We start from the raw sequence: 23607 nt of genomic DNA, 5'->3' as shown, positions 1-23607 counted from the left end.
TGGCAAAGAGGGTACAAAGGCGAGGAGTTAAAAAATGGGCTGAAGAGTTCTGGCTTTGAAAATTTTCCACTGCACTACCGGTTTAGGGACTTTAGGCAAGCATCTTTCGCTGCCTTTTTATTTGTTGAAATATGGTGAATCGGATGTTAGCAGAAAGAATTAAAAAAGGGAGTGGAAGCTCCAGTCTTTGACAATGCAAAACACGTTGTAGCTCAAACGAGCGTGCGTCTCAAATAACTGGCCAGTTGAACATCCGGTCACATGATAAATCTAACGCCTGATGAGCGAACGGACGTAGTGACATTCGATCTGGTTTGTGACCTATGATCACGTGGTTTTTAGAGCTACATCTTTCCCCCAAGTTTCTACTCCCTTTCTTAATTCGTTCTGACGTTAGGTGGAAAATTGAACAAATAAATAAAAAGGAAAGCGAGAACTCTCAAAATCCCTTGACAAATATATCCTCTTTGGTTTCGGAAAACGAACACGAGTCTTCAGAAAGCTCCCCCAGTGTTGGTTAAAATAAAAACGGTGTACTTTTAAAACTAAAGAATTTCATTTCGGGATCGATAAATTATTGCAAGAAGGAAAATCGAGGGACTGATCACTTCCAAAAAATCTGTACACTCGATTTCAGATTTCAAAAATTCCTAAGGATTTCGAAAGATTTGAAAAATTTCAGAAATTTTTACAATTTCCTATAATGTCACCCAAATTTCGTAAGATTTCAAACAAAGTTGGAAAAATTTCATGATTTCAACAGAGCTTTCAAAATTTCGTAAGATTTCAAACAAAGTTGGAAAAAATTCATGATTTAAACAGAGATTTCAAAATTTCCATAGAAGTTTTATGATTTCAACAGATTTCGAAAATTTTCCAGAAATTTCAACCAAGATTTCATAAAATTTCCAGAAATTTCAACCAAGATTTCATAAAATTTCCAGAAATTTCAACCAAGGTTTCATAAAATTTCCAGAAATTTCAACCAAGGTTTCATAAAATTTCCAGAAATTTCAACCAAGGTTTCATAAAATTTCCGAATTTCAACTAAAATTCTCGAAGATTTTAAGTCAGATTTCCAAAGATATCAAAATGTCAACTAAGATTTCCAAAGATTTCAAAATTCCAACTAAGATTTCCAAAAATTTCAAGATTTCAACAAAGATTTCCAAAAATTTCAAGATTTCAACAAAGATTTCCAAAGATTTCAAAATTTCAACCTAGAATTCAAAATTTCAACCAAGATTTCAAAATTTCAACCAAAATTTCAAAATTTCACCCAAGTTTTCAAAAATTTCAAGATGTTGTAAATCGGATTTCATGGGCGTTTGTACACTCGATTTCGCAAGTGATCAGCCCCTCGAGGAAAATAGAAGTAGCAAATGAAAAATGAGCTTACCTCCGCGTAGTGCAGCGCGATTCCACCCCAAACTAAATAACTATTCACAATCTGAAAATAAAAATAATAATAACGAAAAAGACTTAATTAAACGATGCAGAGACCAGAGGAGGAAGTAAGGTTGGTCTTTTGAGTTTTACGTCACGAATAACTTTCCCGTCAAATATTTTGAACAAAGGTGCATTACTGAAAGCGCAACACACTAATACAGTAACTTTTCAAGCAAGAGGTAAAATAATTTTCTTTTTGGGAAAACGAAGTAATTATGATATAATAACGAACCAAAAATAAAAAAATGCTTACTTCTTCATCTTCCTCGTGGAATTCCGGACCAGTTTCTCTCCGATACAATTCCAAAACTCCTAAATGAAGAAAAGAAAACAAAACAAAACATTTTAGCGCCTTGAGACCAGAGATAAAATTAATTGAATTATCGTAAAATGCCTTCATTTTATAGGGATGAACAATTGTTTGTACTAGCCCAGGAACTTTAGGGTTTGACTTAGAACATTTGAGCATAAAAATGAAAATTGGTACACGGGTAGTTTTAAACCCCCAAAAATATACTAAAAGTATCCTGCTCTGGAGCGCCATCTTGGAAAATGGCCGCCCGGAAGCCCGAGAATGCCATCTACAATGTACACACAGTATTCTTCAAAAATTATGAAATCTGGTGCATGTTATAAATGAATCTACATGAGCTTTTTACTAAAATATTAAATCTCCGCGTTTGATAGTTTGGCCATTATATTGAAAAAGGGCCACATGCAATGCCAGATACATTTACAGTATATTCCACCGTGTTGTTGGAAAATTAAGAAACTTGGTTCGCATTTTTAATAAAACTCTAAACATCTTATCAAAATATTGAAGCCATGAACTCAATAGTTTTGTCGCTATCTTGGAAATGGTCGCCAGGAATGTCATGTAACTATAAGTTCAGGAAAAATTATGATTAGGAACAGTTCAACACCCTACTAAAATATTCAAGGCCTGCTATTCATATTTTGGGCGCCATCTTGCATAAGGTTTTTCAATATTAAATACCGGAACAATACTCCTCAATCAATGAAATCTTGGGGACTTGTTATAAAACTAGTACTAACAACAAACAATTAAATGTAAAATTTCCAGAGTATATGATTGATTTTCAGTTTTTCACTATACTTTACATGTTTAAATTTAAGGGAAATAATTTTCCAAGGGTCGATAAAGGAACAGCTTTTTCTGGGTTTTCATAAAATTAAACTACTCATATTCGGAAAGCTCTGACGAAAAATACAGATCATTAGGTGACTGTCGTTTAGATACCATTATGAAAGATGGCAGATAATCTGTCAGTCGGAACCTTTTAATATTTTGGTGTAATGTTCACATGATCCTAATTACAATATATACCAATTTTCGTAACTTTTAAAAATATCGTGAAAAATGCTTTGGCTGCATCGCATTCCTGGCGGTCATTATCCAACAGGGTGATCAAAGTACCCGACCCACGGCTTGAGTATTTTATTATGGTGTTGAAACGTTCGTAATCATAATGTGTACCAATTTTCATTAATTTTTGACGAACGTAATATTGCTACATGACATTTCTGGCGGCCATTGTCCAAGATGGCGACCAAACTGTGGCGCTGATGGGTTGAATATTTTAGTCGGAACTTCTGAAGTTCGCACAGTTCTAATTATAATGCACACCAAGTTTTCATAATTTTGCATCAACATGACCCTGTAGGTGGTTTTCCCGGCGGCCATTATTACAATATAGTGGTCAAACTATCAAACGCAGAGCTTTAATATTTTAGTATGATGCTCACATGTTTCGAATTATAATATATACCAGTTTTAATAATTATTGAAGAACACTGTGGGATACATTGTAGCTGGCATCGCCAGCGGCCATTTTCCAAGATGGTGGTGAAAGCTTGCGCTCTAGAGCAGGGGACTTTTAGTACAGTTTTGATCTGGCTCAAATACTACCCGTGCATCAATTTTCACCTTTATTTTCAAATGGTCTGGGTGAAGCCCATTGTTAGCCTATCTGTCCTGTACTATACGTAACAAGGCGTTAAGACACTACAACCAAAAGCAAATGGAAAAACACAAAGTGTCTAAAGGTCATTTTAGCACCTGACATGCTTTTTGGAGCGCGAGTCATTTCGAAATAATTTAAGCCAACCAGATTGTAAATTCATGAGGTAGTCGTTTTTGTAAAATTAGGAATGTGACTGCCCTCCAAGCGGTCAAATGTGAAACTATGGTAGCGGTGTTTCGCCGCTCTAGAGTAAAAATAAAGCGGAACTTTATTGTCGAGTACGATATTCGATAGGCTAGTGGGGGCTGGAAGCGATTTGATAAAGCATGGCCCTCTTGAAAACGCATGTGGCAGAAAGTGCAGCCTGTTAGACACTTTGTATATTTTCGGTGTACTTTTGCTATAATTAAGATGGAAAAGTGAGATCAACTTTACCGGAGAGCTCGCCGTCCGGTTGCACGACGGGATAACAAAGAGCGTACCGAACTTCGTCGCTTTTTGATAATAAACCGTCCGGGAAACGTAAATCCTATGTAAAATCAGAGATAGATGTAATTTTAGAAGTAGGAATGGAGAACAGAGTAATCTGGGGCACGTCAAAGTCCCGGACGCCCTTCCTCGTGACATAGGGGTATGAAAGAAGAGGCGGGTCATAGCGACAGAGGTAAAAAGGAATTACGTATTTTTCGCAGTCCCCGTCAGTAACGTCATCAAAACGTAGTTTAAATGAGCCAATAAGATAATTTTAACTTTTCGTTACGTGTTGGAGGGAGGGGCTCTATACTGGGCTTTAAGTCGGACTGAAGTAAATACTAACCGTTCTCCATTCCTACTTCTAAAATTAAATATATCTCTGGTGAAATAATAAAACTTATTTTATTGATTAAATATCGTTTACAGTTCGTGCTAAATAAAATTTTTAGTTTCCTATTCCCTGGTGGTTTTTTTCTCCTGAAAACTAGTGTATGGGTTGAAACATTTCTACAGGGGTCGTAGGATTAACAAGGGGATGAAGACCCCTGAATGTTAGCTTCCTTCGAATTTATATTTTTAATATTTAATTATATTAATAATATAACAACTTCTTTCATTCTTTTAAAAGCTTTAAACCTAATGCAAAAACGTCAGGGCCGGTTTATAGGATTATATATATCATTGGGTCTATTAGGAGTTGTTGACAAATTACGTCACGCAATGAAAGACCAATTTTCGACCCCTCCCCATAGTAAGAAAAATACCAATCGAGAAGAACCCCTGTGTACATGCATTTTGAGTCTTTTGAGCTTTCTGGTCTATTTTCCTCTAAAGAGTGGGAAAAGAGGCGTAACTATACAATAGGAAATCTTTTTCCTAGTCTATATTTGCAAGTGGCAATCCTTTTCGGCCGTAGAAAAACTAAAAACGCTATGACGTTGATGTGTCAAAATATGATTTGTTTCGTAAAATTTTCCATGACCCTCCCCCAGTAACAATTAGTAACATCAAAAGTATATAGAAATAAAAACAAAAATTACACTTCGTTGAAACTTGCTCGCGCGGTGTAATATGAGAAACCCTCCTTTTTCCCAGAATAGTGTCGACCCCCTCTGCATATGATTACCTTCCCGACCGTGACCCAGGGAACAAACCGTGAATACATAGTTTACAGGCGTAGAGGATTCCTACCATTAACACCAGGAGACCAAGCGACTTAGAGTGTAAAATCGTCTGCTATTTTACACTCTAAGTTGCCAGGTCTCCATGTGCAAATGGTATGAATCCTCCACGCCTGTAAACTATGTATAGGCCCCCAAAGTAGCGGATGCTAGCTCTAGTACCAAAAATTAACGTTTGGATCGCCAGCATCATGTACTACATTCTATAAACCTCTGACGTCAAGCAGCTCTTCCTTGACTGGTTAATTCGTGTAAAGGGTTGAGATTAGGGTAAGTTTTCTTCTCAGTTTACATGTCGTCTACAGCCAGAGGCAGGGAATTTTTAATGAAGTGTACTTTTTATAAATCTATATACTTTTGGTAACATAAATTCAAATCCTTTCCCTTCCTGTCTACGTCACGTAATTTGTGAAAAGCCCCTAAATTGAAAATCATTCTTTAACGTGGGGCTCTAATATATGTCCCTTCAGCCGTTCTAACAATAATTAAAGTAAGTACTTACGTTATCATCGTACGTTATTCTAACTACTTCTTTGGTTCTAGCGACATAGGCTGTGACATTTGTTCCTATTTCAGCCGGAAATGGTTTGGGAATTTCACCGGGTCTACGGAAATAAAGAGTTCACCAATTAAAGACAATTTTTCGCGCCAGTACGAAGGCACCGTTAAAGTATTATAGTAACAATAAGAACTCACTTAACACCATCTAGTTGTTGAAACTTGGTTATTTCCTTGTCAAAAAATAAAGAAAAATTAAATGATTACTTCCGATGTTTATATAATCTACTTAAGTTTATAAAATATGAGTTGAAAAAGTTATTAGATTGGTTAGTCGACGACCACAACTATCTAATTTGAGCCATGATTATGGCGCCACTTGGGAGTGGTTGATGTTTTTAAATTGGTAACTTTAATTAAAGGACGTGATTAATTAGATTCACAAAGATTTACAGAAAAAGTAAATCGTGAACCCTAATTAGTCTGGTCAAGCGATAAATTAATCCGACTTTTGAATTAAAGAAAAAAATATATTTTAATAAGTTCTAAAGTTTCTTTTGTAAAGGGCTTCATATACTTACTTCAGTCAGCCTGTCGTACATAAATAGGTCAAAGGAATCAGCGTTGACTGCCGAACAAATGGTTTTGGCCAATTCGCTCAAGACGTGAGCTTTATGTGGTCGCAAATAAAGCGCGTTCGTTAATTCTTGTAACATTTTACGTTTGTCAGCGTGCACGCAAAACTGAAACGTAAAATACAATATTATATTAATTATCTTTAAAACCTTAATTATTAAAAAGAAGCTTAAATAAATAAGTGTATTTTATTCAACGCCATGGAACCACCTCAGAAATAAGATTATATTGGTTGGTTAGGCTAAAGGATAAAGACACACGCTACCTAAATCCTATAATAACAATATAAAAAGCTCTATATGTTCCTAAAATATAAGTAATAGAGCCAGAAGGCCCAGACTTAGAGAAAGAGGGTCAAAACGTCATTACGCGTACCTCCTTTCTACTGCCTTTCAGCTCTATTGCCTTATAGCCAATGGACTGTAGCTTTTTATCTTTTTTAGGGAGGCTAAAGAATCGATGCAGGGCTGCTTTAAGAGTTCTAATTTGAAGCCAAGAAGGCGACCGTTGAAAAAACGTGAAAGAAAGGTCAGACTGGCAATAACCTTTATCAGAAATAGATAGATAAAGGGAAACCTCCATTGAGTGTATGGTTTTCAAATACATTTAGGGATTTTCGCCGCACGATAAAATGTTTTCAAACGATAAGTTAAAATTACGCTGTCCATTGAACCAACAGATGAGATATAACAGTTACTCTGATGGCTTCCAAAGAATGAAGTTTTAACTCTATTAACGTCTAGAGTGGCCTCTGAATTAGCCTTTTTAAAACTAACAATTGGACTCATTAATTGATGCTGACTGAAATGCAGTTTAATATTCAGGCGCTTAGCATCAATAGAGGGAAATCATATGGCTTACAGCAAGAAAAAATAGGAGAGAGTATAATACTTCTGCCTCCGCGTGCTGCGCCTCGTTTGAGGCGTTAGATTTCTACCCCTCTAGCATAGCGACCCCCCTCCCAGGATAGCCTCCTCACAGCTTTTAGAGAGAGAAAAATAGTCCACTCAAAACAAACTATGAGCTTAGAGGTGACGAACGAGGAGTGGCTCCCTCTCCCAGAATCCCAAGAGTAGCGCTACTTTCCAAAAACACAATATCTAACCTCTAGCAATCTGACTGGCTATTTGAAGTTCTAGGGGGGCAAAAAACAGAACGACCCCGACCAAACAAGGTAGAAAGCAGGGCTAAAGTTATACTCTCTTGCTTACAGTTAGAAAGCTTAACTCGAAAAAATAGGCCTAATCAACTTCATCCTGAATTGTCAGCGTAGGGATACGATAGAATATTAAGGAAGAAGTCGTTGATATTTTTGAAACTTAACAACTTGTTTTCGAGAGTATTCTAGCTCTGAGACGGGGACGGTGTAGGTGTAAGGTCATTCTGGCGTGTTGAGCAATTAGAGACTCAATTAGTACATAATAAGCATCCATACAATGAATAATGGGTCAAATTGGTCAAAGGAAGGGTCGCTAATTGAAGAGACTCTTCCTTCTATCTCCACCGCTAGTACGTCTAACGGTCTAACTCTGTTTTACAAGGTTTATACAACCACAGCTTCGATGAGAGAATGAGATGGAGAGGTTCTCTACAATTCCATTAATTGCACGAAGAGAAAACAACACGCAGGAAGGAGACCACAATCTTAGGATATTTCCCTCTCGCCAAGAAGCAAGACGGAGCCCGACCGTGTAACACGCGGAACTTGCCTTTAGCCGTGTTTCTTGGCGTAATTGAAATAACCTAAGGCAGTGGCCTCAACTCGTGTGTATTTGCTTCCCTGGAGGAATTAATGGAATAGCCTATAACGTTTCCTTTGTACCCTCAGAAGTCCTCCCATCATTCTAGACGCTTCAGTAGAACTATATATAGCTAGCAACATTGTGGTTTTTGTCGATCTGATATAGTGTTAATCAAGAAAATGGGGAAGACCACAAAACTTTCAAGAGAATGTCGCCAACCTCCACTAAATACTGTAATTATCCTTGTATTTTCTAAAGACTGAATGAGTCATTTTCTTCTTCCATTTGGGAATATAAGAACGTAATGTCGACTGATGGGAAAGGGAAGCGAACGCAGCCAAGGAGAAAATAACAATAACAACAACAATAAGAGGAAATGGCAAGGCTTAAGAGCTGAACCAAAAATGAAACATTTTGACAGCGGAGCACTTACTTTCCAACGGGATAAACTCGTTTTGCGTCCAGGCCGATCTGAAAAGAGAGAAGAGTCTCAAAATATAGACGTTTCTTCATTGACTTCATTCATATATTGTTCAAAGAAAATATTGCAAAGCCTAATTGTTTTTTGCCGAGAATGGATTCAAGTGCACTTGGTAGAAACACTCTAACAGTTTCAAGTGATTGAGCAGTTGCTTTGTTGAGGAGGGAAAAATCGTGTTTGTAATTCTCATAAAGGTCACGAGTGATCTTTTCATTCGCACACTTTTTCTATATTAGTGTTTCCCAAATGCTATCGCGAAAGATTAAAATTCTGAGTCAAAACATCGTTAGTAAAATTCATAGGCTAAATGGAAATAATACAAGGTGTTTCTGATAAGACTGCCATAAATTTAAGGCTGTTTTTTTTAGTCAAACTGAGTGGAAAGTGAAGGAGTCTACAACATTTATTTACGGAGATATGGACTCCCAAACATTGGCGCACTATAAGAAGGGAATAGTCAAGCATGTGGAGTAAGACATATTAGCTCGTGTTTATATTTATGCCGATGGTGAGCGTTTTCTACAATAACTCTGAATAACGATGTTAACTTTGTATGAAGAAATTTTTTTAACTCGAAACTCTTGTAAAAACTGGGTGGTGGGTATACCACGTGATATTTTTAGACATTTTTGGACTACATGAAATAATCTTGCCGTCTTGAGGAGATCGTGTTTAACACGGGATATAAAATAATATTTTGGCAAAACATTTAGTCGTATAGGACAAAATATAGAAATTGTTCAAAAAGGTTATCTGAAATCCAAAAAAGAATTCACATGGAAGGAGGCGTTATAAATTAATAATCGGAATAAGACGTGTGGCATTTTGAGAAACACATTCTACAATTTAATCTATTCGGCTTTCTCGTACAATTCATTATTTAGATACCAAATGTTAAAGGTCAATCAATTACATTCGTAGGAATTGTTCTTCGATGACAAGACCACGTATATGGTCGTGACCATTATTCCTCAACGTCTGAGGAGTATTGGAGGAATGGGTAAACTCAATACTCTATTTTAGATACTCTTGTAAGATTGAAAGAGAGAAAGACAGATTGGTCGATGGAAATAAAAAGGGAAATAAATACCGTTTCCGGTTTCGGTGGATAGGGCGCGTTTGATGGATCTTTGCGTCTTGCGAATCATCCATCTTTCCAAAAGTTCAAGGTCCACGTGACTCATGACGTAATCCTCGACGAAAGAAGGATTCTCCTTCAAATAGTCCGTTACCACTTTCGGGCTCAGCAGAGCTAAACACAATAAAATATACCACCAAAAACAAAACTAATCCGTCATGGAACCTGGAAAGACTATTTATTCTTGAGTGCAACAACTTTCAGATCTCCCCTGGTTTTTAGTTTATCATGTTAAGCCTTGGATTAATTAGTTGTCGAGTTAAGAAACAAGAGATTGCAAGTTTGTACAATGGATATAATAATAACTAGTTATTTATTAGGATATTCATGGTTGAATGCAGGGAGGAGTGAAAAAGGATATATTTTAATCGCTTTTCAGCCTAACAACCGTATTTCTTAACTCCCACAACTGAACGGATGTATCCCCGTAGGGATGTCTAAAACCAGTTTTTAGCCATATCGTAGTATACGATAGGCTCTTAGTTTGACCCGAGCCGTCCGTAGTAGTAGTAGTGGCCGGGGTTGTCGCTTCGTTATCGTCAGATTTTAGCTTAAAAGGAACTTTATATTACCACAACCCACCCATAGGGGTTACTGGGCTCGGTTAGAGATTTAATTTTAATTAAAATTTTTCAGGTTAGACCCGGGAATCGAACCCGGGTCGCTGGCTTAGTAGGCAAACATTCTACCACTGAACTATAGAGACTTGATAGAGACCCCGAGTTTTTTATCATTTATTTTTATCTCTAAAATGTCGGGGTGATGTGGGGTGGGGTACCTCTTAATCTGTGGGATCGGATACTTTTGAATTTCTATCTGTGGGGTCGGATACTTATGAATTTGTATGTTTGGGGTTTTTATATTTATTTTCTTTTTATGTATGTGCTAATTAAATAGATAACGATTTTCCCCGTTTCCTACCGCGCTCCTCATGTGTTTCGTTCTCGTTCGGTAGCTATCGTCATCTATGTTATGTTTGACTGGAACGTTTTGGCGGTTAATTCAAATGTGGGTTTAGATAGAGCTAACATAGTGTTAAATGAGCGTTATGCATTTGATCATTTTAGCATTGCTAAAGGTAATTCGAGGGGTTAATCACTAAAATGCGTAATCACTATAACTAAACTTTCTCTTTCAAACGTTTCTGGGCATAAGTCCCTGTTAGAAATTTATGAGATGCGATAAGTGTGCATCGGCATAAGTCTATGTTGTAAACTCATCGAGGGGATTATCACTAAAAACTATCTGTTCTTCGATTCGCCGGAATATTAGAATTACAGCATAAGTAAATTTATACGGTCATAATTTAATCACTGTTTAGAGTAGGGAATCGAGGGGCTATTCACTCTGATTTTATGCACGGTAAATCATTTAAGCATTGAAAAAGATAGCGATATTCACTCATTAGGGTAAGGTATAGAGGGGTTATCCACTCATTAGGGTAGGGTATAGAGGGGCTATTCACTCGTACGATATGGCTACTATTACGAGCCCTTGGGCCGTCTTGTTTTTGTTGGTTTCTGTTAACCGTTTTTTCCCCGATGGTTTAAAGTTTTAAACCAGTTGGTTTTTTAAATTGCAATAACCGAAAAAACACTAGAAACTATAATTTCATTGGCTTCTAACAATCTACCACCATGGAGCAGCATTTAAGGAAAGCTGTTTTATAGAAACCAATATGTTACCCCTTTTTCAGCGGTCCCCTTTCTCCCACTGTGGGGGGTTAAACAGAGGTAGGAAACTAGTTCACCCTACAATTCATCTCCTTTTCTACTCCTCCCTGGTTTACAGTCGTGGTAAAATGATGTATCGAGCAACTGGATTAGATTTTAATGAAGGACTGCAGTTTACCTTACCAATGGTAAAAATTCTAAATACGATGTAAATTTGATATACCTGTTCTTTGCAGACAATCTTGCGATGTACTTCTCATCATTCTGGATGGAGAGGCCACTTCTAAGTGCTTCCCGGAACCTGCACAAAAATAAGATTCACTCTGTGAACGAGTTATAAACACAGGAGAGATATTTTTGTTCTATCCAAGTGTTTCAAGGGAATAGTGCAAAATGCGTTTGAATAATCAATAAACTCGAATGGAATATAACGAGCGCACGCCTTGCATCAAAATTAATGACACTACTCAGGAAACTAATTAAGGGTAGGATGGAGGAAAGCGAATACAATTAAAGTTGGGAAACAGGCGTTCTCAATAGAAGCCGATTAAAACGCCAGCCTTACCTAAATATATCACCAATGAATTACGGCCGCGAGCCACCTCTATCTCTCTCACAGGCAACTAATTTATAACCTACGCTTCTTGTTTCCTTCATAAGTCACTAATTTATGTTACTTTCTGCAAGTATGACACCGCGACGTTTAGTAACGCAAATTATTTCTACGTCTAGTAAAATTTCAGTTGCGATTTTTATTTTGCCTTTAGTTATCTTGACGGTTGATATTAACATGGATATATTTAATTTTAGAAGTAGGAATGGAGAACAGAGTAATTTGGGCGCACGTCAAAGTCCCGGATCCCCTTCCACGGGACGGAGGGGTGTGAAAGAAGAGGCGGGTCATAGCGACAGAGGTAAAAAGGAATTGCGTATATATTTTTCGCCGTTCCCGTCAGGAACGCTGTCAAAACGTAGCTTAAGTGAGCCAATTAGATAATTTAAACTTTTCGTTACGAGTTGGACGAGTCGGAGGGAGGGCTCTGTACTGGGCTATGAGTCGGACTGAAGTAAAAACTAACCGTTCTCCATTCCTACATCTAAAATTAAATCTATCCATGATATTAGTAACACCAGATAGAAATGGTTTGGTTGTAAAGCACACGGTTGGGTCCGCGGACCCCTACCCTATAAGCCCGTTAAGGATGTCGTATTACATTTTCGTAACATTGTAGCCTTGTGACTAACCCCTAATTAAACATTGCTTTGTTGATTTTAAAATTTGTAAAAAGACAAGTATCTAAAAAATCTCCATCATGCAGATATTTCATACGAGTATGGTTAAAATCTATTTAGTGTTTACCACTGACATGTTTAGTAAAATATGAAATTTTTCACGCTTTCCAGTCCCTAAAATCAAACGGGCAACGCAACGTAACTTAGTTAATCTAGTGTACTTCGGAAAGTTCTTTACATGTTTGTTCTGAACAGTCATAATTCGTTAATTTCCGAAATTGACCAAACCGCATGGTTGATACTGGTAACACCAGGCGAAGGTTCATTAGAAGTGATCATACCTGTCCACCATCGCTTGGGCTCAGCTTACGTTACTTTATTGAAATACACAACGAGCTCACCTCTAGCTCGAAATTAAAACAATGTTTCCGTCGACCTCAATGTGAGTTCGAAGTTAGTTTTGATAAATGAACTCACCTAGGGATCGTGTTCATTCACATAATTTTGATGGGCTCAACTCGAACTCAAGCTCGCTCTAATATCTTTCGCAGGCTCACCTCGGGTCCAAAATTGATAGTATTTAAGGCTCAACTCGAGCTCAAGCTCGCTCTAATATCTTTCGCGGGCTCACCTCGGGTTCAAAATTGATAGTATTTAAGGCTCACCTCGAGCTCGTGCTCAGTCAATTTAGTAAGCTCAAGCTAGAGCCTGGTACTCTCATATTTCCGGAGAATATTTCTTCAAGTAGTGTAGATGTTGAAATTAACAATTTTATGGCTATTTTTACGCGATGAATGCAAAAATAGAATATTTATTAACTATCCAAATGACTTGAACTACTTTTGTATTAAACAAGATGGCCCAAGGGGGTGGGCCTTAATATTAACTTTACACGGCTCACGTGGTCCGCCATATAGTTTATCTCCCTAGGGTATTGTCAGGGATAGATTTAATTTTAGAAGTAGGAATGGAGAACAGAGTAATCTGGGCGAGCGTCAAAGTCCCGGACGCCCTTCCTCGGGACCCGGGGGGGGGGGTTATGAAAGAAGAGGCGGGTCATAGCGACTGAGGTAAAAAATAATTATTTTTTTTCACCGTCCCCGACAACAACGTCATCAAAACGTAGTTTAAGTGAGCCAATAAGATAATTTGAAATTTTCGTTACGCGTTGGAAGGAGGGGCTCTATACTTTCCTATGAGTCGGACTGAAGTAAATACTAACCGTGCTCCATTCCTACTTCTAAAATTAAATCTATACCTGGTGTTATTAAATTAAATCGTACAACTGAAAACATTTCTGAAACACAATCGTGAAATATTTCTAATGACGTCACATTTCAAATAATATGAATGAAACTAAATTGTGCACCCCACTAAAGTATAATTTTTAAAAACCATACGAATCAAATAATGTATCTAAAAAAATCGTTGATCCCCTAAACCAGAAAGCACTATAACCGCAAACCATCCCCTCTATTTAACGAAACCTAACCTAAGCATCCAGCATAACCTGATGCATCATGTTTTTCATAAACCTTCAGGTTCGGCTCGGGCTTTTGAGCTCATCAATTAATTTGAAGAGCCTCGCTCAAATGAAGTGAGCGCAGACATCTATGGAAGTGATTTGGTTGAGCTCTCCTTAAGGTTGTGTCTGTGGACCTCTAGCCATTAGCCTGATAAGATTGTCGTATTTGTAACATTGTAGCTTTGTGATTAATCCTTAATTAATCATTGTTTTATTGAATATGAAGAAAAAACATCATGCATATTACGGGTGGATCTAAAGTTTATTTATAGTTTTCTGGTCCCTTACGACATCCAGGCAACGCTGAATAGCCTATCTAGTAACGTATGTTTGAGTCTCCAAATCTCCTTTTTATTAGTGGTTCATTGGGGACATGGCTAAAAGGTTTTGAACAAATAAAAATAGCGAGACAATTTAATTTAGGATAGACGGTAAAATTATTTTTATTCAATTTCATTCCATTCGTTTGTTTGTATATTATTTATTTAGAGCAGCCGCCCGCGCTAGAACGAAACAAATTCACTTAAAAGCTGATAGGCTAGCGGCCGACGATTCAAGCTTTTGAGGAATTGCGTTTCCCGCTTTTGTTTAGCCCCGAACTCCAAATAAGAGCTTCTTTCCATAAGGAATGCATTCATTTTCTCCCAAGAATAAAAAGTTGTGTTGGTTGGTTTCACTCGACAACCTAAAGACGAGTGCGTATCAGTTTTGAGGGATTGTCAACTTATTCCTCGAGCTAAGATGTGAGAGGACATTAGAGAGTGTCTGGAAGAGACACTCGCCAGTAAATGAAGATTCCATTTTGGCGATTAAAAAGCTGAGGATCGTTGATATCCCTTTTACTGGCTTTAATCTAGAAAAGAGGCTTTGCATCTGCCAAGTGCCGCCTGCATTCAAAAGAGATAATGGCTTACAATTTATTCCCTTAACAATAGAGCCATCGACAATTATTACTTTGTTAAATAAAACATTTATAAGAAACTAGCTAAGCTATCTCGCGTTGCCTGGGTGTTTTAAGAAACTGGAAAGGAAACCAGTAGGAGTTTACTATCAATGTACCCTGAATACTAAATAGTCCTTTGAACCCGCACCCTTGAGTTAAGAGTCAGTAATTTACCGTCCGTAAATTACCGGTAATTTATCAAATACAACATAAATTACCGATTAATATCTTACCATAATTTTACAAAGCTAAATTACCAAAAATTTTTGAAATTTTGGTGCACAGAGTTCTAACCTCTGGGAGTGAAACTAAATGTACCATCCTTCCAGAGACTATAACAATGTCCCTTTTTACTTCGGAGTACAGTTTTCCCCTGATTTCCCGTTCGTTCACTTGTCAGTTCTGCTGGCGGGAATCCTAATATTGTTAGTCAGTGTAGTGTTGACTTGCCAGCCGGGCCAAGAGGTGTCATGCCCATGCCATGCTAGTGCTTCATTTATTTGGGCCAAGGGCTCATTTCGCATTGAAAGTTCATTTCATATTTAAATGATCAATTAATTCTATATTACTTCCAAAATTACTTAACAGGCGCCAGCCAGCACTTACAATGATGCGCTAGAATATTTGTCTTTTAATAAATCTTTAAATCAGAAAGGCCTGGCCACGCTTACTGTCTTGATTGTAGAAACCGCAAAAACGTGTAAAGCAGTCAAGCTAAGTATAAAGTGCTCACGATTCAAAGTTGTTTAAATTTAATGGACTATAACCACATGAATAGATAAATTACCTACTGATCGGTAATTTTTATTTTCCCTAAATTTTGATCGGTAATTTTCTTGGTATAAATCACGCTAATTTCACATAAGAAATATCAGCATGATATTGTTTTCGAAGAAACTGATATTTTTTACAACTTTCAATAACAGTAAGCTTAATTCTCGCTCGGCGGAAAATCACGATAGAAAACTGGCGTAATTGAGAGCCCGCGGTAAACAATTCTAGGGAAATCTTTGAGGGGAATCACGTCACTCTGGTCCTATAGTTACAAATTGGCGGACTTTTTCGACACTAAAAAACAATTCTGAGCTCGAGATATATTTGATAAATTTAAAAAGTGAAATTTTATGAAAATAGCGCTCTTTTGCGTTGGTGCCTGAGTTCGAATATGACATCTTCTAGGAAAAAAATAAAAATAAAATAAAAAAAAGGAAGGAGAGCGAGATAATTGGTTTTCACGTTATAGGATAGGCAACTATCCGACAGCAGATTATTCCATATTCTAGAGGGCCGGTAGGCCCTTCTAGATAAGATCCCACACCCTCCCGTAATGTTAAATGAAAATTCACAGATTTTCGCCGATTTTCCCATAGGAATAACATGGGGTTTTTGGTGCTCCTGTACATCGAATCATTTAAAAACTACATGGAAGTTAGCTTTCGGAATACTTTTAAATTAACAAGTAACTATTCAAGGTGTGCCTTTTTCAAGTTTCACCAAATTTAATTAAGTCTAAGTATGTTAATTTAATTAAAAATGTAAGTACCTCAAAAGATTATTCTACAGCAGACGACGCTAATTGTTCGTTACTCTACAGTAGACGACGCTAATTTGCCATTTCACCGCCTTGAAACTTTAACTTGATATTTTTAAATAAATATAACACTATATTTATTAAAAACTTCTCTGGCGGGTCTAATTTTCGTTTAATTATGTGTCTCGGTTGAAATTCTATACTTAAGATACCTTTTTAATTTATATTTTAGATGTTAGTTTCGACCAAGGCTTAAGTTGCCTTACTTAGGCCATGGATTTATAATAGGAGCTTACGCTTCATGGATATTTCCCTGTAGCCTTCAGTAAGGCATTTTGATTTTAAACACATTTATGTCACAAAAATTCGCGCGGGTGGGGACGTAGAAATTGAAGCAAACTTTTTTCTTTAGGCGCGCGCGATCGCGCGCTATTCAAAATTTGAACTCGATCACGCGAAAAACTTCAACCCCCCTCTGAATTTGCCTCAAATTCTACGTCACAAACGCGCGTGCCAGGCTGGTACTATTTTAGACGAGGAATAAATGTTGTGCGCGTTTTAAGGTGAGTGAAATATCCAGGAAGCGTAAGCTTCTATTCTAAATCCATGCTTAGGCAGACTATTGAGTGAGTCTATGCAATGGGTGATTGTAAAAGCTGGAAGGATAGATGGATCAGTGTTGGAAATAAGGATATTTTTAAAACTGGACCTGTGGCCTAGGTATTTTAATTAAAATAACTGTCCACGGTGCCAATCACTGTAAACGTACAAGGGCAGTGCACGCAATGTCATGGATAATTGCAATCGTAAAGTGGACTGTAAAAGATACGGCTTTGATAGTTTAAAATCGTGGCAGGTTTGTTTTGAAGTTGACTATAAAGCTCGGGTTCTAAAGCGAATTGTGAGCCGTATCATATAAGAATTAGTAAAAGTGTAGAACCATTTTTAACCTCGTCCTAGAAGTGAAAAATTTCGCATTTCAGGCAAATATTATTTTATAATAGATTAATACAAATAAAGACTGAAGGAACAGATATTATATAAAAAAGGACTTGGTTTGCCCAAGCCTAAAAAACAAAACGATAAGAGTTTTTTCCAGTTGACTGAAGCGCGGATATTTTATTTTTCTATATAATTTTAAAGACAATCTGTATTTTACTACTCTTTAATTCAATCTCCTGATTTTACTGGTAATGGATTTATTTCCTATAAATTAATTGAAATAAAATATTATCTCAGATTTTTCATGATAAAATTTTTACGAAAATGGAATTGTTGTTGAAAAATCTGAGATAAGATATTTTATTTCAATTAATTTATAGGAAATAAATCCATTACCAGTAAAATCAGGAGATTGAATTAAAGAGTAGTAAAATACAGATTGTCTTTAAAATTATATAGAAAAATAAAATATCCGCGCTTCAGTCAACTGGAAAAAACTCTTATCGTTTTGTTTTTTAGGCTTGGGCAAACCAAGTCCTTTTTTATATAATATACTCTGTTCCAGCTTCGATTGTCAGCAGGCGCAAACCTACATCTCTACGCGCGTGCTGACAACCGACGATGGAAAATACTGATTTTCTATCTAAAATCTCGAGATTTTAGATACTGAATATCAATATTATTTGTTTCTTGTCAGCACGCTTAAAGGTACGTTGTAGATAATCGCTAAGCCGCTCCAACATAGAGACCCAGGTTTGCGCGTGCTGACAACCCAAACTGGAACGAAGTATACATCGAATAATCTTCCGTCGGAGATAGGGAGTTGCTTATCCTTTAGCGTAAAAACAAATTTTCTCACACACATTCTTTATCTATGAAACCTTTTTCTAGGGGTTCGCCTCCGTCCTAAGTCCCAACCTTGTGCAACTCATTCAAACCACTTGTAAAACCTTTCCCCGGCGTTACTGACACTTTGTTAAGAATTGTGGCCGTTCTTAGAGAACAAACATAAAAACAAACAAACCACTTTCTGAAATATATAGTGACGGCGCTTCATTTTCTTACTAACGCAACTCTATAATCATCGAAGCACTTAAAAATAAAGTAGGAATTTTCAAAAAACTCAAAAACATATCTGTAGGCCTACAACTTTCTTTTAAAAATTAACATTCGATAAAAAAACATAACACAATGATAAAATATTCAGTAGGGAATTATGGCGACGAAATTCATAAAAATATTTTTAGCCAAATGTATCTAAAATCCGAGGAGGAAATCAGCACCATGAAAGTCAGCTGTCAACTTTATTTTAAAGTCAAGTCAGAGATACGCGGCTAGAAAACAATTGAGAGTGACTCGCATTCAACTTATGGTGAAACATATAATAAAATATGATGGTAACGAGGTTTGAAATGGAAAGAAACGAAATTAAAACTAAAATAGAACGTGGTCTTTTCACGGCACGCGAGTTGAAACGCCCAAGGCTTAGGAAGCGAATGACTGGGGAGTGAAACTCGCTTTCTCTCGTAAATACAACTCAAGAGAAATAAACATAAAACAGATAGAAACGTTGGGTGACGTCCGATGGGAGCCAAATGTCGGACCAATTCCGCTCTCTTTCTCTCCCTTTTGTTTTTACAGATTTCTTGCCAACGATTAAAACCAAAACAGATCAATATCTGACAATCACGAATGCGCATACATCACACTACTACAATATTTTATCTTTAATTTCAGAAAGTTTGGATGTTTGTACTTGATGAACACTCGCAATTCGTTAATATTCAAATTTGACCTAAAGCTAGATTTCCACTCGACCGAAAAATACCGACGGAAATCACGCAGCCAACGGTAGAAATGTGAATTAAATTACGCAGGACTCCGGCAGTAGACCGTTTATACTACGACCGAAATTTGAGTTTGACGGTAGATATTTTTGGGTCACGTGACAAATGGCAGTGGTTTCAAGAGGTCGCAAACTGACATATATATTCCCATTTTTCGTCACATTGTTTCCAATTCCAAAAAGCCGTGGTCACCTACTTGTTACAGCTAATGTCAAACACAATAAACAATGGCGACCGAAAATCAATCCCGCGTACGCGTGCGCTCCGATTAGCTTCATTGGCTGAGACTCCGAAAAGCGACCAGGGATATTTAGACAAGCAAAATAGTTTTCATTAATTAAAATAAGGGCATTGGTTCGTTGAAGTTTTCGGATTCCGTGTACCATCATTTACAAATTTTAAAGGTAGAATAGTTTTATAGAAAATTTAATTTGGTAGAATAGCTTTATAGAAATTTAAATTTGGTAGAATAGTTTTATAGAAATTTAATTTTGGTAGAATAGTTTTATAGAAATTTAATTTTGGTAGAATTTTTGAACTTCACACTATTTAGTCGAATTATTTTTCATTTTTCTATTTCGAGCCAAGAGATGGCTTCCAAAAACCATACTATTTGGTATTAGACGAATATTTTAAAAAGTATATTCGTACAGCCCTAGTTTAAGGCAGAGTGGGAATCTATCTTAACTGCTAGCTGCTAGTGCAGCAACAGTGCAGCACAAGGAGAAGGTTCATCAGAAGTCATTTGGTTCAGTTCTTCTCAAGGTTGCATTGGCGGCGAACCCCGCAAACATTATGCTTGTAAAAACGCGTCCTATTCAATATTTTAAGTTTATGATTAGCCCATATGTTACGATCCTATAAAAAACATGTTGAAAAGTCTTTAAAACTCGACTTTTTAATCGACTGAAAAACATCGTTAACATTTTCATTTTTAACTTAGTCGCCATCGTTTCCGAAAGTTTAACGGTGCCTTAAATTGAAATGGGTCTTTTCTAGATGCGGAGCGTGCGATATTAAAAACAGATAGTGCTTGCCCCAGCTACTTTCACAGAAAAAATAAATAAGACAAGATAAACATTGATTGCAAACTCCTGATGGCAAATTGATTTACTATTTATAGATCGATACGCAGCGCATTAATTAGAGAATAGAGTGAAAAAAGGAAGCTGATCTAGCTTGTTAGCACTCGACTAACGTCAAAATTGAAATAAGAAAATGATGCTACAGAATTATTTGAAAGTTGTTTCCGAATGCACGCGCCACATTTGAATTTAGATTAAAATTGAAAAACAATTACGTTCTGCTGATGTAAATGTGTCAGCCGTCTCTAAAAACAGATGGGTGGATAAGATGCAAATTTAGAGGCACTTGTCAACTGAACTCTAAGTCAAGAGAACAATTCAACTGAAGCAATTTCAAACGGAACAAACATCAAAAATTGCTTTCAAAGAAGGCAACAGAGGGACGACAAACAAAAAGGGTCCGAAAACATAGGATACCATATGCAAATCAAGAAGAATCAACAGTTCTTCCCATTTCCAAGGAGTCGGACATGAGACCTAGATATCTTTAATTAAATCGGTACCCTCATGTCATCACGTGACCTTCCTAAGCCAACATCCACTATTATCCTGACAGGTTAACGAAAGTCACTTTTAATACTGTTTAGGCTAGGTTGTTACAAAAAGGATGGTGTAGGATCAGTGGGTTCTATGAGCGATTTTGAGTCGGACATGTTTCGTGACATTTTATGTTATGATTAGAGTTTTTAGAGATGACCGCTTAATTAAATTAGAAATCATTGTCTCTCAGTTTCTGAATTAAAATTAAGGGGTCATCCCTAAAACAGTCCAATCATAACTTGTAAACGGTGGTCTAGAGGGCAAAATGTCACAGGACATTTTCGACTCACAATCGCAAACTGTACTTTCGTCCTACCACCCTTTTTGCAACACCCAGTAATTACAACCATAACCAAGCTACACTGACATTGTTGTCCCGAAAATTCTTAGGACCTATCTTTCTGTTGCTCAACACCTAAGGTAGACTGTGTTCATTTGTTCTTTCACAATGTTTCTAATCTAGGCATTTGGTATAATTGTCCCCCTTCAGAAGGGACTAGATGGAGCGAGCCCAAGTTAAATAAAAGATATATACGGATAGGACAAGACTAGCAAAAGAGCTGATATTAGGAGGGGGATTGTAGCTAGAATGAATGTACTTGTACGCGTCGAGAGAAGCGGTATGGACCTAGTGGTCCTTTCAGTTGAGGAGGAGAGTTGAATCGTAAAATGAAGAGGAAGGATGGAAGCGGAATGTAATTCAAAGCACGGAGCGAGCCAGAGAGAGGGGCTGGAGAAAGACATGAAAAATTCGAAAGGATGTTAAATTTCCACCTAGAATCCGGATGGCGGGCGAATTTTAACGCTCGCTCGGCACTCAAATAAATTCCACAAACCGTCATCGTTTATTAAAGCGCTGCCCTTGTCGAGCTTGCTTTCAAATACCCCTCCTGCCACCCCGGAGTGAAAATACCACGTAACTTCAATTATCAACTTTGACTACGATTTCTTACAGGACGCCCACTGAATTAAACTGCCGGAAAATTACGCAGAAGCGGGTCTGGAAAAAAACAGTTATTTTGTGGATTAAAACTTATAAGAGATCACGTCAGGGCGAAATCCTATAAGAGTGTTGAAGCTTAGGCCTATCTGGAATTAAGGTTACGCGCAAAATACTTCTCTCCTTGTTAATTAGTCAACTTTCATGGATTTTTGGATCAATAAAAGTGAAAAAGATAGTTTTCCAAGTACGAAAATTGGTCTAGTGGTGGTTGCGACATTTTGAACGGTGGCGCATTAGTCCGAGGCAGCTATTTTTATCCTTAGGTAGAAAGTTAAGCGCGCGTGCACCGACATTATTGACGGTAAATCAAAATGTCCAACTCCTTCATTATTATATACCAACCCTTTCCCTTCTCTAAACAAAGCACGGCCTTATAACCCTGCTTAACCCAGTTTATACCACAAAACGAAGCCATAGATTATGGCTTTAAGAGAATAGACAAGGTGAATAGTTTACGGACATCTTATTAATAACAATTGCTTATCATCTAAATCTACCAAAAACGCATTAAAAATTGCACCGTTTGACGCTAACAATATTAAACACTACGAAATTATTCAGAAAACTCCCTTTAAATCTTTAATTGTTTTCCATAAATGACCGACTCCACTCCATCGGCCCTAAAGTGAAGCTCTAATAACCGAATTGTCAATGAAAATGTATTCAATTCAGTCAGGTGAAATAGAAGATTATGAACTCATCGATAAAATAGCACATCCAGATATATAATTCAGTTTTTGTTCACCTGAAAATTATGAACCCTGGATCACTTGAGTTTTAGTTGTGGGCTGAAGAAAAAACATAAAGGTATATTTAATAAGAAAATGACGAATGAATTTCATTTAAGTGTGAGGATCAAACTAATATTTCAGGAATTAGAGGGAGGTACCTTTCCAAACCGAAAATTTCAAACCACGTCGGCAAGGGTTTTCATTTAATTTAAAAGTTTACGGAGTTATCTATCATAATCTAATTAAATGATTGGGTAAAAGCCTTTTTGTACCACCGTAAAAAATTTCAAAAGTGTTTGTCGAGGAAATATTTTGTAACCTCGGAATATATAGTAGACGATAAATTAAGATATTCCAAACAGCTATCTAAGTTACAGTCGAGAAGCTTTATTTACGGCACGTTTGGCCGAACAATCAAATTCAAACAAAGAGCGAGAGAAAAGCGCTTTCAAAACGACCTTTTAACTTCCTGCATATGTAAAGAGGAGGACTTGACTGAATGCTTAATGGAACTGGAGCACTATCATCCTTACTAACCCAGGAGCCAGAAAGATTAATTGCAAATGGAGTAGAATGGCTGGGGTCATAGAATGTCCCTAAGGAAGTCTCTGCAATCGTTCCGTTGAAAAAATAGCGCTAAAATGTTAAAGGTTCTACTTTTCTGACTATAATTCTCTCTGACTGATCGCAGCGTTCTATTTCTATGATATAATTATCTCTGGCTGATCGCAGCGCTCCACTCCACTTTCCATCATTCTCTCAGGCAGATAAAAGCTGTCTACTCCTATGACTATAATTCTCTCCGGCAGATCACAGCGTTGTTCTTCTCTGACCATAATGCTATGCCAGTCACAGCGTTCTACTTCTCTGAGCATAATAGACCAATAAAAAAATCGCCTGTAAGTTGTTTTTCCCTCAGTAGGTACTGGTTTTGGAAATTGAAGTCAGTTCAGTTCGGTTCACATTATTC

The 23607-nt window shown here is 37.1% G+C and overlaps 1 protein-coding gene across 8 annotated transcripts in view; it reads right to left on the bottom strand.

Moving 5' to 3' along the window:
- Positions 1 to 23607, bottom strand: part of LOC149717065 (putative 3',5'-cyclic phosphodiesterase pde-5) — a 71390-nt gene that overhangs the window by 8577 nt on the left and 39206 nt on the right. For all 8 annotated transcript variants that reach the window (XM_089834806.1, XM_089834848.1, XM_089834798.1 and 5 more), the window contains 9 exons: positions 11481 to 11558; positions 9537 to 9698; positions 8399 to 8436; positions 6169 to 6330; positions 5786 to 5820; positions 5592 to 5694; positions 3870 to 3963; positions 1703 to 1761; positions 1400 to 1450 (listed from right to left, as the gene is read on the bottom strand). In XM_089834806.1, the coding sequence (XP_089690932.1) occupies positions 1400 to 1450; positions 1703 to 1761; positions 3870 to 3963; positions 5592 to 5694; positions 5786 to 5820; positions 6169 to 6330; positions 8399 to 8436; positions 9537 to 9698; positions 11481 to 11558 (782 nt within the window). The remainder of the gene's footprint in view (positions 1 to 1399; positions 1451 to 1702; positions 1762 to 3869; positions 3964 to 5591; positions 5695 to 5785; positions 5821 to 6168; positions 6331 to 8398; positions 8437 to 9536; positions 9699 to 11480; positions 11559 to 23607) is intronic.

The sequence above is a fragment of the Phalangium opilio genome, unplaced genomic scaffold (genome assembly GCF_054372755.1).
Source record: "Phalangium opilio isolate 3A_F unplaced genomic scaffold, DU_Popi_V2 ptg000003l_1, whole genome shotgun sequence".
NCBI lineage: Eukaryota > Metazoa > Arthropoda > Arachnida > Opiliones > Phalangiidae > Phalangium > Phalangium opilio.
Note: the sequence above shows the minus strand (reverse complement) of the source record. Positions and strands in the feature narration are given on the sequence as shown.